This window comes from Zalophus californianus, chromosome 12 (genome assembly GCF_009762305.2).
Source record: "Zalophus californianus isolate mZalCal1 chromosome 12, mZalCal1.pri.v2, whole genome shotgun sequence".
NCBI lineage: Eukaryota > Metazoa > Chordata > Mammalia > Carnivora > Otariidae > Zalophus > Zalophus californianus.
Window position 1 is genome coordinate 18572127 of NC_045606.1, and position 12621 is coordinate 18584747.

The following is a 12621-nucleotide window of genomic DNA, read 5'->3' on the forward strand; positions in this document are numbered from 1 at the left end:
GGCAGTGGCTGATCTCCGGTCAGGTAAAAAGGCTTTGTTTTCCCCGAAATAATTCAGACCTTCCTCTCCTAGAGAAGGGAGCACGAGGAAACAGAAGGGGGCCGGAGAGAGACAAAACAAATGTGTGTCTCTGTACGCACATATTGACAGGGTACAACCACACCCTATTGCGAGACAACTTCCTGTTTGCCACTGCCAACTGCCACTCCAAGGAGAACAGAAGTGGTTCCGTTATTAGTGGTTGCTGCAGGACCCCGGCAGCCTGTGGGGTGAGTGGTTCTGAGGCCGCCGCGAGCTTAGCAGCGAGCTGAGACTTTCCACCTTCTCTTGGAGGAGACTCTGGCCCAGCACTCTGGAAATTGGCAGTCAGGACAGAGAGAAATCGAGCCGCGGTGGCCTCTCCTTCCTCTCCCTGTGTTTTTTTCAACAGTGTGCTCCCAGAGGATTCTTGTCCATGGAATCGTTTTAATTCAGGGGCAGGGAGAAGGCAGGGAGCCACCCACTTAGTAAGGCTACTCCTGGTATTTTTTTTTTTTAATCTACATTTTCATGCGGATGGGGAACTTACAAAAAGTAAGTTGGCACTTATTACAATAAGTGAGTTGGTCGCTACCTCCTCTGTGTTGTCGAGCCTCCCAATACTCATTTCTTTGACACTGAACGCAGCGAGTGCCTATTAGGGCAGGACCCAGGGCTAAATGCCAGGGATAAGAGTGAACAAGACACCTGCCCTCGAGGTACATCCAATGACAGGATGCCTAGGCCAATCAGCCAGTGGTGACAGCATGTGATGTGTTCTGAGATAGGGCGCCTCAATGTGCTGGGGGACACCTCCCCCCTTACAACCCTATGACGTGGACAGTGTTGTCCCCATTTTATAGGTAAGGAAACTGGGGCTCCGGGGGGGTTGGGGTTATGTTATCTGCCCAGTGACACAGCTAATGGGTGACAGAGCTGGATTTGAGCCCAGATCTTTCTGATTCCAAGGACAGCAGTGTCTGGTCTGCATTTCCTGTGACTCCCAAAGCTGGTGCAGAGCATGAGAATCACCTCAGGACCTTTTTTTTTTTTTTCTTAAGATGTTATTTATTTATTAGAGAGAGAGAGAGCTCGCGCGCACGAGCAGTGGGGAGGGGCAGAGGGGGAAGCAGACTCCCCGTCGAGCAGGGAGCCTGACGTGGGGGCTCCATCCCAGGACCCCGAGATCATGACCTGAGCCAAAGGCAGATGCGTAACCGGCTGAGCCACCCAGGCATCCCACCTCAGGACCTTTTAAAAAAATATAGATTTGGGGGCCCTGGCCTTGCTGCACCAAGTGGTCTCTGAGGTAGAGGTTGGCCTGGGCACTTTCTGTACCTCGTGCAGCGGGATCCTCCGCCGCTCCCGTGGGGTGTGGACAGGGCAATCCCTGTGACGAAGACTCTATATGCACTTAGCCCAGGGCATCTGGGGAAAAGCTACTGATGTTGCCTCAAGACAGTATTGGGAAGATTCGGTCCAGCTGTTGAGGTGTTTTAGACACTGGGAATCCCTATTCGTGTATCTTCTCCCCGAAGACACACCAGCCTGTGCCTCCTGCTTCACCCAGCTCCCAGCTGCCTGTCACACATGTCCCTTTGGCGCCCCTGGGGTGGAGAGGATGTTAGCTGTGCCGTCCTAAGGTAGAATCCAGCAACTTACCCTACAGCTGGAAGCCACCAGTTCTCCCCTAAGGTGGCTCCTATGTTTGAACTCGTGTGGCTTGTGTATGTGGGGTGGTTTGGGGAGGCAGGCACTCTGATGGAGGAGTTAATACCATGCAGGGGAACTCCTTGTCGACCCCACCACTACTGTCCTGGCTCTGGGCACAGGGGAACAGCTGGGACAATAAAAGGCCTGATATTATTAAGAGAATCAGGGCTCTGGCTGCAGGCAGAGTCCCACAAAGGGGGAGGGCTATTCACCGGCCTCGGGTGCCACAGGCAGGGGCCTGCCTCCTTCGGGGGAGCCTTCCTCTACCACTCAGGGTGACCAAGTGGTGGCCAGCCCAGGATCTGGAGTGTCTCCTGCCCTGAACGAACCCTCTGGCGATGACAGTGTCTTGTGGCCACAATCGTATCTCAGCGCCTGGCACACAGTTTCATGCCTAGGAAATGCTTTACATATGAATGAATGAATGAATGAATGAATGAAGAGGTTGACTTCATTCATGTTTTACTCCTTCCTACCTTTGTATTTGCACCTGTTCTCCCTCCTTTGCCCTCTCTCGGATTAAGGATGTGTTAGTGTTGTTGTAGTTGCTTTTGTTTGTTTGTTTGATTGATTTTTTTTCTTATATGGACTTAAACAGCTGTAACAAAACCGAGCCTATTAAGCAATCCATCCTATATCCTTCTCTTTTTCCCTCATCTGTCTATCTACATTATGTATTCATATGTATGTGTGTGCTACATGTTTTTTGTTTTTATAAAATCATGATTCATGTTTACACATTATTTGTGATATTTGTAATTTCCTTCTGGATTTGGGCATACAATCTCACATACACCTTTCCTTACGTCGGGATAATAGTCCTTGTTCCTGTCATTTTCAGTTGTTTTATTATAGATCATTCAGGTCAATTGTGATATTTTTTACTATTGTAAACAGTGCCACAATGAGAATATCTTTGAACTTTTTTGCAGTGGGGAGGGGCGGGTGGACGATTTCCTTGAGGTCTACTTTCCAGACTACAGTTACCAGATTACCAGATCAAAGGCTGATAAATTACTGTTTGGTTCTTGCTATCATCACTGGTTGGTCTCCAGAGAAATGTCATTCCTTGAAAGTACCCCCAGCAGTGTGTGCATGAGTTTGTTTCCCCAGAGGTCTATATTTGCTGTGGTTTTTTTCTTCGAGCTAGGTTTGGTGCCTAGGGAGGGCTGGGGTTCATTCCTGAGGGCTGATGGAAATATTTTAGGGCCGTGGAAAGTCCCCGGGACTCCCCAAATCATGCCCAGCAGTGGACGATGCCAGAAATTGCACCTTAGTATAAATAACCAATAAAAGTAGGGGGGGAGAGCTAAAGGGAGGAGATAAAGAGAATCTCAAGTTATCTAGCTTCAGAGTTGTGTCTCAGGCCAGCTCTGAAAATGGAAAATTCTTTGTCAAGAATCATGGGAGAAACTGTGTTGCTGAGGTGTAGAGGGGAGAGACCATCCAAGCAGGGTGGTGTGGTGGGAAGAGCATTGGCTTGGGCTGGGCAGACCTGGGCTCTGCATGACCTTGGTCTTGTTTCATAACCTTGCTGAGCTTTCATTTCCCCGTCTATAAGAAGGAGGCTAACAGCATCCACTTTGTCGGGCTGTTGGGTAGATTACACCATCTGGAAGGCGTTAAAAGTAGCTTGCACGGTGCCTGACGCAGAGGTGCTCAAGAATGCCGTCTCTCCTCCTAACTGAATGAATGGACAGAGTGACCAGATGACCAAGAAACCAAACTAGAGCCTGGAGGGATTTGAGAACTGAGCTGGCACGAGCCACCAGCCCACAGTGGCATTTGTCAAAGTGCTGCAGACACTGCCCGTGGCCTGGCAGTGGGTAGGAGGTGAAGAGGGTAAAGAAGACCTTGTAGAAGCTAATTGGTGGCAGACACGCATGCGTTCGGGAGCACTTCCACAGCCACTCAGGCCCCGGGATCTTTTAAAGAGGTACTCCAACCTGAGGAGGGAGTAGGCATTCCGAAGGAGCTCATGGCACTCCTGGCATATGAGCTGCTTGGCACGGCGCTGCCTGCCACAGTCACTTGACTTCGCTGTGTCTTCATTTCGTCCCCTGCTGAGGAAGGCTGATTCAGTTTGCCTCCTCTAACCACCGCGGCCCTATATTTAGTGTCTAACGACCGTTGTGGCAAATGAGACCACAGGCTCGGATTCTAGCCCCCACTCTGCCACTTAAAGGCCTTGTGACTCCAGACAAGTTTCTCTAATGCAGTCTGCCTCCGTGTCCCCGGCTGTAAACTGGGGACTGCCCTGCCTCTGGGGGGGTTACAGGTTCCCCATGCCGGGGTCCGTGCTGCACCCCTCACCTTGCAGCGCCAGTCTTCTTTTGGAAGAAGGTCCCTTGGAATTCAGGGTTGTCCTTTATGGAAGGCACCCTGACTGCTACTACTGCCGATGGAATCCATTGATAAAACAGGGCCGGGCTAATGATTTGCCAAGCACTTGCCCTCCGAGATATCAGATGAGACAGCCAGATGCTAGCCTAAGCCTGAGTGAGCCGACACAGCCGTGGTGGGCCACAGGTGACTGTGGTGCTCAAAGTCTCTTGGGAGGAGATGGGTCCCCTAAAAGCCATATTGGAAAATTCCAGACAGTTTCTTTCTAAAGCCAGCACAGGGAACCACACTGGGTGTTGGTAGCTGGCTCAGCCATTCATGAGGCATCTGCGCCGAGGCTCTCCATGCAGGATATTGACGCTGTGAGTATGAAAATATCTCAGCGCGTAAACATGGGGTGGGGGAGGTCCAAATTTTTACTGAAATGGAATTGCCCAAGGACCAGGTGGATCCGACCAGCAGAGAGCAACAGGAGAGAGCAACTGTGGAGACACCGGGCTCGCCACGCCTACCAGAGATTTTCAGAATGCTGAGAGGCCGTGTCTGCAAGCCCCCCACTCAGCTGGCCTCCAGCTGTGCACCCTGGAGTCACACCTGGATGGTTAAGGCGTGTATGGTGAAGCAAGTGGTCTTAGAACAGCCAGCTGCCGAGGCCATGGTCTGGAATTCTCGTGGCAGAAATGCAAAACAAGTAAAAGGATTTGGTTTTTCATTTCTTTGGTCTTGGGGTTCCCCAGCTCCTCGAGGCTGGGGTCTCAGTCTGTGGTGTGGGGCTGCTGACCGGGACCTAAAGGGCGTCTCTTTCCTCTCCCTAAGGGAGCAGGGGTGCCCTGCTGGAATGTCCATACACGGTGGGCGGGGTGGGGTGGGGGGTCCTGAGGGCTCTTCCAGGCTTCCCCCATCAACTTCAGCATCTTCCAAGATTGTCAGGTGGTAGGGCTCAGACCGCGGGCTCTGGTGTTTTCTAGCTCTGTAACCTCGGGCAAGTGGTGTCGCTGAACTTCAGTGTTTTCATCTGTAGCATAGAGCTAATAATAGTACCTCTCTTCGTACTGTAAGATATTAAATGCTCTAAGGGAAATCAAATGTTTAGTAGAGTGCCTGATCCATGGGACTTTCTTAATAAATTATTAGTAGTGTTGGCCAGAAGACAGAGGGGTGAGACCAGAGGTTGCTGAGCCAAGATCAATCACTGAGGTTGTTCTTGACACTTAATTCCACATGGGTGTTCTCACAGTGACTTTGTTTCCACTTTAGTAGGTAAATGGTACTAATATTTAGCATTAGCACAATAGATCGGTTTGGTCTTTTTGTCCGGAAAGAAATGTGTCGTAAGAGCAATGAACTATTGCAGTCTTTCACTTTGGAAACTATCCCTCAAAGAAATAATCCTCAAACACTTTTTAAATAAATTATTTTTAAAAAGCCAAAAAAAACCCCAAAAAACAGACAGTAAGTAGATAGTAAGAGAGTGACTAAATAATATAAAGCAATGATTGAATATTACCTAACCATTTAAAATGACCAGTATATGGGAATCAGTAACGTATAAATAGAATAATGTTAGTTGAAAAAGAATAGTCCAAAATATCAATTGATTACAGTTTTGCTAATGTGTCTATTTACATTAACAGAGAAAGAAAAATTGGAGAAAAAGACTTTTTCTCTAAAAAATTTTTAAAAGTCTATAATGTATTTTAATAGTGAATAAAAAATACAATGTTCTATAAACTCTGGGCAGAGCAATTGGAATAAAAATAATAATAAGGATCCACCTTAGGCCGTCCCTTGACCAGAACAGAAAAAAATAAGCCCAGAGTAGGTGAGGACTCATTTCAGAATGATTGTCATAGAAATCTGGAACACTTTACCCAGGGACATTGCACCCGCACAGCAGTACCTTTTTACGAGAAACTAAGACCCTATCCGCTCCTATCAGCAGCCCACCCACCTCTCCACCAAAAGACAAAACCATGTGAGTTCTCCACAGGCGGGTCTTCCCAGACTAGAGAAACAACGATTGAATAGAAATTGGATCTTTCTGAAAAATCTACTCACTCCGCGCTACCCAGGACATCAGTTCTCCCCATTTTCAAAAGCTTCGCCGAGTGAAGCGTGCAGCTCGCCTCCTAAGGGAGGCTCTGATCACTGTGACCCGGGTTCCCCACTTTAAATCCGTACACAGACTTTCTCCCCTGCACCAGTGTCGGCCAAGCTTGTTCTCGAAGCTCAGGGGACAGAAGGACCTTGAAAGAGTGAGACATTTACTCCAGTCTGAACAATAAGGAGCAGTTCAAATAGGAAACACTGCTTTAATCTGTTTATTAGAATTCAAAACCACACATTTAAAAAAAAATTAAGGGTAAAGGGCTATCTGCAAGTTTTGATGAATATTCTCTCCTCTACAACTTGTTTTTCCAATTGGTGATTTAAGAAGAATTTATGGAACTAAAAATCTAAGAAAAAAGCGTATCCGTTGATTTCATTTTTTTCTGTGAATTTAGCAGTGGAACGTGTTGGCTGGGTCATTAAACAGAATTCCCTGAGAAGGTGATTTTAGAATCCTTGGTCTGGCTCATTCGTTTTGTCCTCAGTGGCACCCTTCCTTGTGATTTATCTTTGTTTACTTGTATTATTATTATTTAAAAACTGTAATTCCCATAGAGTTAACATACAGTGTTATATTAGTTTCAGGTGCACAATATAGTGGTTCAACAATTCTGTACGTTACTCCCTGCTCATTACAAGTATACTCTTTTTTTTTTTTTTTTTAAGAGAGGGCGTGCGAGTTGAGTGGGGAGCAATGGGGGAGGGAGAGAGAGAATCTGAGGCAGGCTCCACGCCCAGCACAGAGCCCAACACAGGGCTTGATCTCAGGGTCCTGAGCTGAAATCAAGCGTCAGACGCTTCACTGACTGAGCCACCAGGCGCCCCACGACAAGTGTACTCTTAATCTTAATCCCCATCACTGATTTCACCCATTTCCCCCACCCACCTCCCCTCTGGCAACCACCAGTTTGTTTTCCCTAGTTAAGAGTCTGTTTTTTGGTTTGTCTCTCTTTTTTTTTTTACTTTGTTCATTTGTTTCGTTTCTTAAATTCCACATATGAGTGAGATCATATGGTATTTGTCTCTCTCCATTTACTTGTATTATTTTTAACTCTTAGTTAGGAAAACAAAATTTCTCTTCGTTATCAAAGCTTACCTCTCCACCAGAGCTGAGGACTATTTCTGCACATCCTTTCCCCCTACCCACTGTGTCAGTTTGAGCAAGTGATCAGCAAGTGAGTAAACGAAGAAAATTTCAAAACCGTGGTGGTAAACATCAAAGTCATATTTTCATTCTCGAAACCCTTGCCAAAAAAGGAATTGCTAAGCCAGACGCTTCGGAAGGGCAGCAATAACTATGGATTTGAAGTGAGAAGACTTGGTTCTGGTCTTGGTGTGGCCCCCACCTAGCTTCACCCTGCAGGCTGGTAACTGATAACTCCTCTAACCTCGTCCATCAGCAACGAGATCGGACCGGCTGACTTTCAATCCAGTTCTGACCTTCCGAGATTCTGAATCCTGCATTTCCTAATTTCCTGGCTTCCAAATCTTGGTCGCAGTACACCCCATTTCCTGTCTTCCTGAGAAGGCGCTCGGCCCCTGCACACGGCACAGAGGCCCATTCCTCACGTAGCCATTGGCCCTGACCTTGGTGAGTTACCTCGCCAATCTGGGTCTTCTTTGGCCAGTCAGCCGTGAGGAGGGTGGAGACGCCTGGCTGCTTCCTGCCTGCCTCACAGGGGTTGTAAAGGCCAGTACAATTTCACAAAGGATGAATTCCTCCAAGGAAGACCCTGCCTGGGTAAAATATTTCAATACTTCGGCTGTAATTATTGCCATAATATTAGAGAATCATGAGGGATGAGGAGAGAAGGAGCGGGTGTAAGAATCCTTGTATTTATGGTAATGGAGAGGCAAGAGACCTTAGAAGCCAGATAAAGACATGGAGACTGAGACTGTATTAGTGGTGAACTCTGGGCCATACGCCCACTACTGCCGTGTGGCTGGAGTTGGGGCCTAGACCTCTGGCTGCTCGCTACCCAGCGTTCTCCCACTACATCAAAACAGATGCCCTGGGGCCGGCTCTTGAATATTCATCAAAACCTGAAGATAGGGGCCCCTGGGTGGCTCAGTCAGTTAAGCGTCTGCCTTCGCTCATCTTAATTTTTTTTAAGATTTTATTTATTTATTTGACAGAGAGAGACACAGCAAGAGAGGGAACACAAGCAGGGGGAGTGGGAGAGGGAGAAGCAGGCTTCCCGCTGAGCAGGGAGCCCAATGCGGGGCTCGATCCCAGGACCCTGGGATCACGACCTGAGCCAAAGGCAGACGCTTAACAACTGAGCCACCCAGGCACCCCCTTAATTTCTTTTTAAATGTGTAGTTTTGAATTGTAATAAACAGATTAAGGCAGTGTTTCCTATTTGAACTGCTCCTTATTGTTCAGACTGGAGTAAATGTCTCACTCTTTCAAGGTATCCCAAAAAGAGACCCGTACTTCTGTCCCCTGAGATTCAAGAACAAGCTTGGCAGCCACTGGTGCAGGAAAGAAAGTCTGTGTACGGATTTAAAGTGGGAACCCGGGTCACCGTGATCAGAGCCTCCCTTAGGAGGCAAGCTCTTGATTTGTAAGACCTACAGCAGAATGGTTCTGGGACCTGAGCATGGATGCAAGGTCTACTCTGGCTCAACGAAGAAAAACCACCCAGTAAAGTAACTCAGTGTGGGCAACCTACAAGCACAGATGAGGCAAGAGTACCCAACAATCAGATGCTTGAAACTCCAGTTCCCCCCAGTTCCCACTTCATCAGAGGACGAGAGTCAATCTGCTTGAGACAACCTAGCAGCCCATCGGTATGAGGGAACCCAGAGAAAACCCCAAAGGCCCATTCCTGATCGCCAGGTTAGTCTGGCTTTCTTCTCCCGGGTCAGGTGCCTGCAATAGCTAACCTCCAGTAATGTCTTACTCGTGAGAAAAGCCTGATACCCAGCCTGGTGATGGACGGACAACGTGGACTGCCATCTTCACCTCCCACCTTGTTCATTATCAGCATTCAACCCAGATTTCCAGATTTGTGATCTCTAGTTCTTCCCATCAGGACATCTTTTTTTTTTTTTTTTTTTTTGAAGATTATATTTTTAAGTAATCTGTACCCCAGTGTGGGGCTCGAACTTACAACACCGAGATCAAGAGTCACGTGCCCCACTGACTGAGCCAGCCAGGTGCCCCCCCCCCCATCAGGACGTCTGATATAATTTCGTTTATTTATTCAGCACATGAACGAAACACTAATAGCTATATGGGGGGGCCCTGTAGTGGGCGCCGGAGAGCCAGAGGGGACTTAGGATTTCAGAGCCTTTGTCTTTTGGGGGTCCAGGATTCCTTCCTATAATTGATTACAAAGTTTCTGTGCATGTGTAAATGTGCGTTTTTCTTGAGAGGGGGTCCTTATCGTGGATGAAACCTGTTACCCTATAACCGTTAAGGACTTTATGTCGTGCACCTGTTGTCCGGGTCAGCACCCTCATCCTGCCCACTGAGTCCAACCACAGGGGCTGCCAGAGTGAGAACAAGCAAGGCATCTCTGCCCAGAACTCTAGTATTTTCTGTAGAACCTCAAGAAGCTGTGCCCATCTGCCTACACCCAGGCCCCACATCTGTGACTTCTCCCTCGAGCACAGATGTCCTCCTGCAGGTTCTGGACCAGCAGCTAGGGCCTGGCCCTCAGTGAGCCCTGGAGAGGCCACAGTGGCATGTGGACAGAAGCTGGGCCACTTCCTGGCATTTCATTCAGCCCTTCTGGTCCCTTCTGACCTTCGTGCTCCTGCTGAAGGTTGGGGAGGGGGCCAGGTTCAAGAATTGTCTATTTGTTCTCTTTAGAGTCCTGCCCTGCCCGCTGCCCTGAGGGACCTTGGGGCCTCCATGTAGCTGTCTGGGGATCACTTTGGCTGTGTGGTTACCCCACTTTGTTCCGGGAACACCTGGTGTCCCCTCTGCTGGTCCTGTGGAGGTGGTTTTGCATGAGGCTAGCCTGGTGAAGGCCTCCTGTGAGAACCTGGGTATTAGTTTAGCATGCCATTTGATACAGAAATTCAGAACGTCATCACTCATCATTGGTGGGATAGGAGCAGATGTCAAGACAAAATCCTAGTCAGACCTGGGGCTCCAGGGCTGCCGACCCCGCAAGATAAACACTTTTCTCTTTGCCTGTTGTGTGTTTGAGTATGCATGAGCCATGTGAGTCTCACTTGCTTCGGATGATGTGCTGAGTTCCCTTCTTTCTTGCTCTGCAGAGAGAAGACATGGTTCAATGTGTAGACCTTCTCCCTCCCCAGCAACTCCACCCTCCAATTCCAGGACATCGTTAGCACAGGTGAAAACAAAAGCCTGTCTCAGCGGCCAGAACTCTGTCAGCAGCACCTCAAAGCCATTCAAAACGCCCAAAGACAATCTACTTACCTCTAGCAGCAAACAGCACACGGTCTTTTCTGCAAAAGGATCGAGGGACAAACCATGGTGAGTGTCGGGGCGCCCCCCTGCCCCCCCGCCCCACCCCCCGTTACCACAGGAACCGGTGTTTACCCTCTGGCTTTGTTCCTGGGCGTGAGTCCAGGAATTTGGGGAATGGGGAGAGGGAATGGACAGAAAACCAGCACACGATGGGACTGGGACTAAGACGAGCAACCTAAACCCCTAGAGGGCACATGGGGCCTTAGAGCACCGCGTGCCTGACAGGGGAAGCCTTTCCGTTCCTGAGAGCTGAGCCAAGTTGTGTCAAGGAACAGGGTGCCAGGGAAATATTCCTCAGTTAGGTGGTCATCTCTCAATTTTCCGCCCCAGTGAAGAGAAGCACTGATGTAAATAACCAAAAGCACGGACAGTTTGCCCCGCGGGGAGTGAAGCCTTGGGAGGCAGGGCCCCAGCGAGCCTCCCTGCCTCCCTGCCAGAAGAGCCGTCCACAGAGGCAGGTAATTGGGAAGAAAAGAGGAAATCCTAAGACAATGTCACCCCTTTGATGGGGTGGGAGAGGGCTAGTTGCAGGTGGCTGTGGAGAATCAGAGTCTTTGGGTCCATTTTTTTTAACCTCAGTCTTTACCCAAAAGTCAGGAAAAGGTTACCTGTGGAGTGGACAGATAGGAAACCAGACCTGAAAAGGAGATCAGGAGGCAGAAGGTGAACGTCTTCAAATGCTGATAGCCCCAACATGGGACACTTCAGGACTGGCTTCTGAGAGAGGCACTAACCTTCTCTTCTCATTCCGGTGTCATGAAGGCAGACAAGGGATAAGTGTGGAGCCTGCCTAGTTTGTATATTTAAAGAGAAAAAGTGTTCTGTTAATTAATGATAGTTAATTACACTTAAGTTCATACCTAGTAAAGCTGTGGACTAAAATCATCCATCAATTAGTTTGTCACTGCTCACTGGAAATTATGATGACTTAGTAAAGAGCTCATTATGCCAGATCAATTAGAGAGCCTCTTGTGATAGAGTGGAAAGGTTTAGACACAGCTGTCAAGGAGGGGAGTTACCTGTCGTGCAGGTGGGCCTCGTGGGCACGCTTTGTTCTCTCCACTCGTTAGCGTCCCTGGGCCATCTAGTAGGAGGATGTAGCAGGTTAGGGAAGATCCAGCCTGAGAGTGACGGTGGGTGGCCTCTGGACCTGCTTGCTCAGAGTGAGAGGCCCCGTTGTGTCAGTGACCTCGGAGAGTGCCGGCAAGCGTCCTTGCCGAGGCAGCCCCTGGTGTCTCGATGTAAGCTCCGGCATCACTGCCCGTGTGCGGATCTCAGCTGGGTGACTCTGGGCAAGTTGCTCGATCTGCTGTGCCTCAGTTTTCCTCATCTGTAAAATGGGGCTACTGAGAGCTCAACCCCGTGGAATTGTCGTGAGGACCGAGGGAGCTAGTTTTTATAAAGGCGGCAAGCGCAAATGCCTGGAGCGGAGCACACATTCAATAAAAATGTGGTGATAATGTTCCCATCCTCCTGGTTATGTGCGCCAAAGGACAGAGCTCCTCCAACTGGTGGTAAAGGTTGAGAAGTCAAATCTCTCTGCAGAACTAGAGAAATGAAGTTGAAAATGGAAAAGCATAAAGTAATTTCTTCGGAGTCCAGAGTACTGAGGAACCAGTGAAAGAGAGCTGGACCAGGAGCTCGTGAGGGATGAGCCAGAAGGAGAATCGGGGGTCACGGAAGATCATAACAGGAAAACACAATGGATGACAGACGATAGACGTGGTCCCAGCGTCGTGAGACATGCTCCAAGACGTCTCGAGGCAGGCCGGCCTTCAGGGAGACCCCTGGGTTAGATCAGCCCCCGTGCTCTGCTCAGATCAACGCCACACGCTGTTGTGAAGACGCCGTGGGCCGGGCCCTTTAGCCAGGGCAGCATGGTTCTGAAAGAGCCTGAGAACATTAGCCAGGGGCCCAAAGAAGAGCAACCGAAAGGACTGCAAGGAGGGAAATCCTTCTTATGAGAAAAAGAGGCTCCAGAAACTAGA

The 12621-nt window shown here is 48.9% G+C and overlaps 1 protein-coding gene across 11 annotated transcripts in view; it reads left to right on the top strand.

Moving 5' to 3' along the window:
- ATXN7L1 (ataxin 7 like 1) overlaps positions 1-12621 on the top strand; it is a 230425-nt gene that overhangs the window by 167389 nt on the left and 50415 nt on the right. For 9 of the 11 annotated variants that reach the window (XR_003516382.1, XM_027573333.2, XM_027573335.2 and 6 more), the window contains one exon: positions 10417-10639. Coding sequence is in view for 10 of the 11 variants with exons in the window: in XM_027573333.2 (XP_027429134.1) it covers positions 10417-10639 (223 nt within the window). In the remaining variant the exon portion in view is untranslated. Of the gene's footprint in view, positions 1-280; positions 574-607; positions 882-10416; positions 10640-12621 lie in introns of those variants that run through there. The other 2 variants (XM_027573339.2, XM_027573342.2) reach the window with 2 other exon arrangements.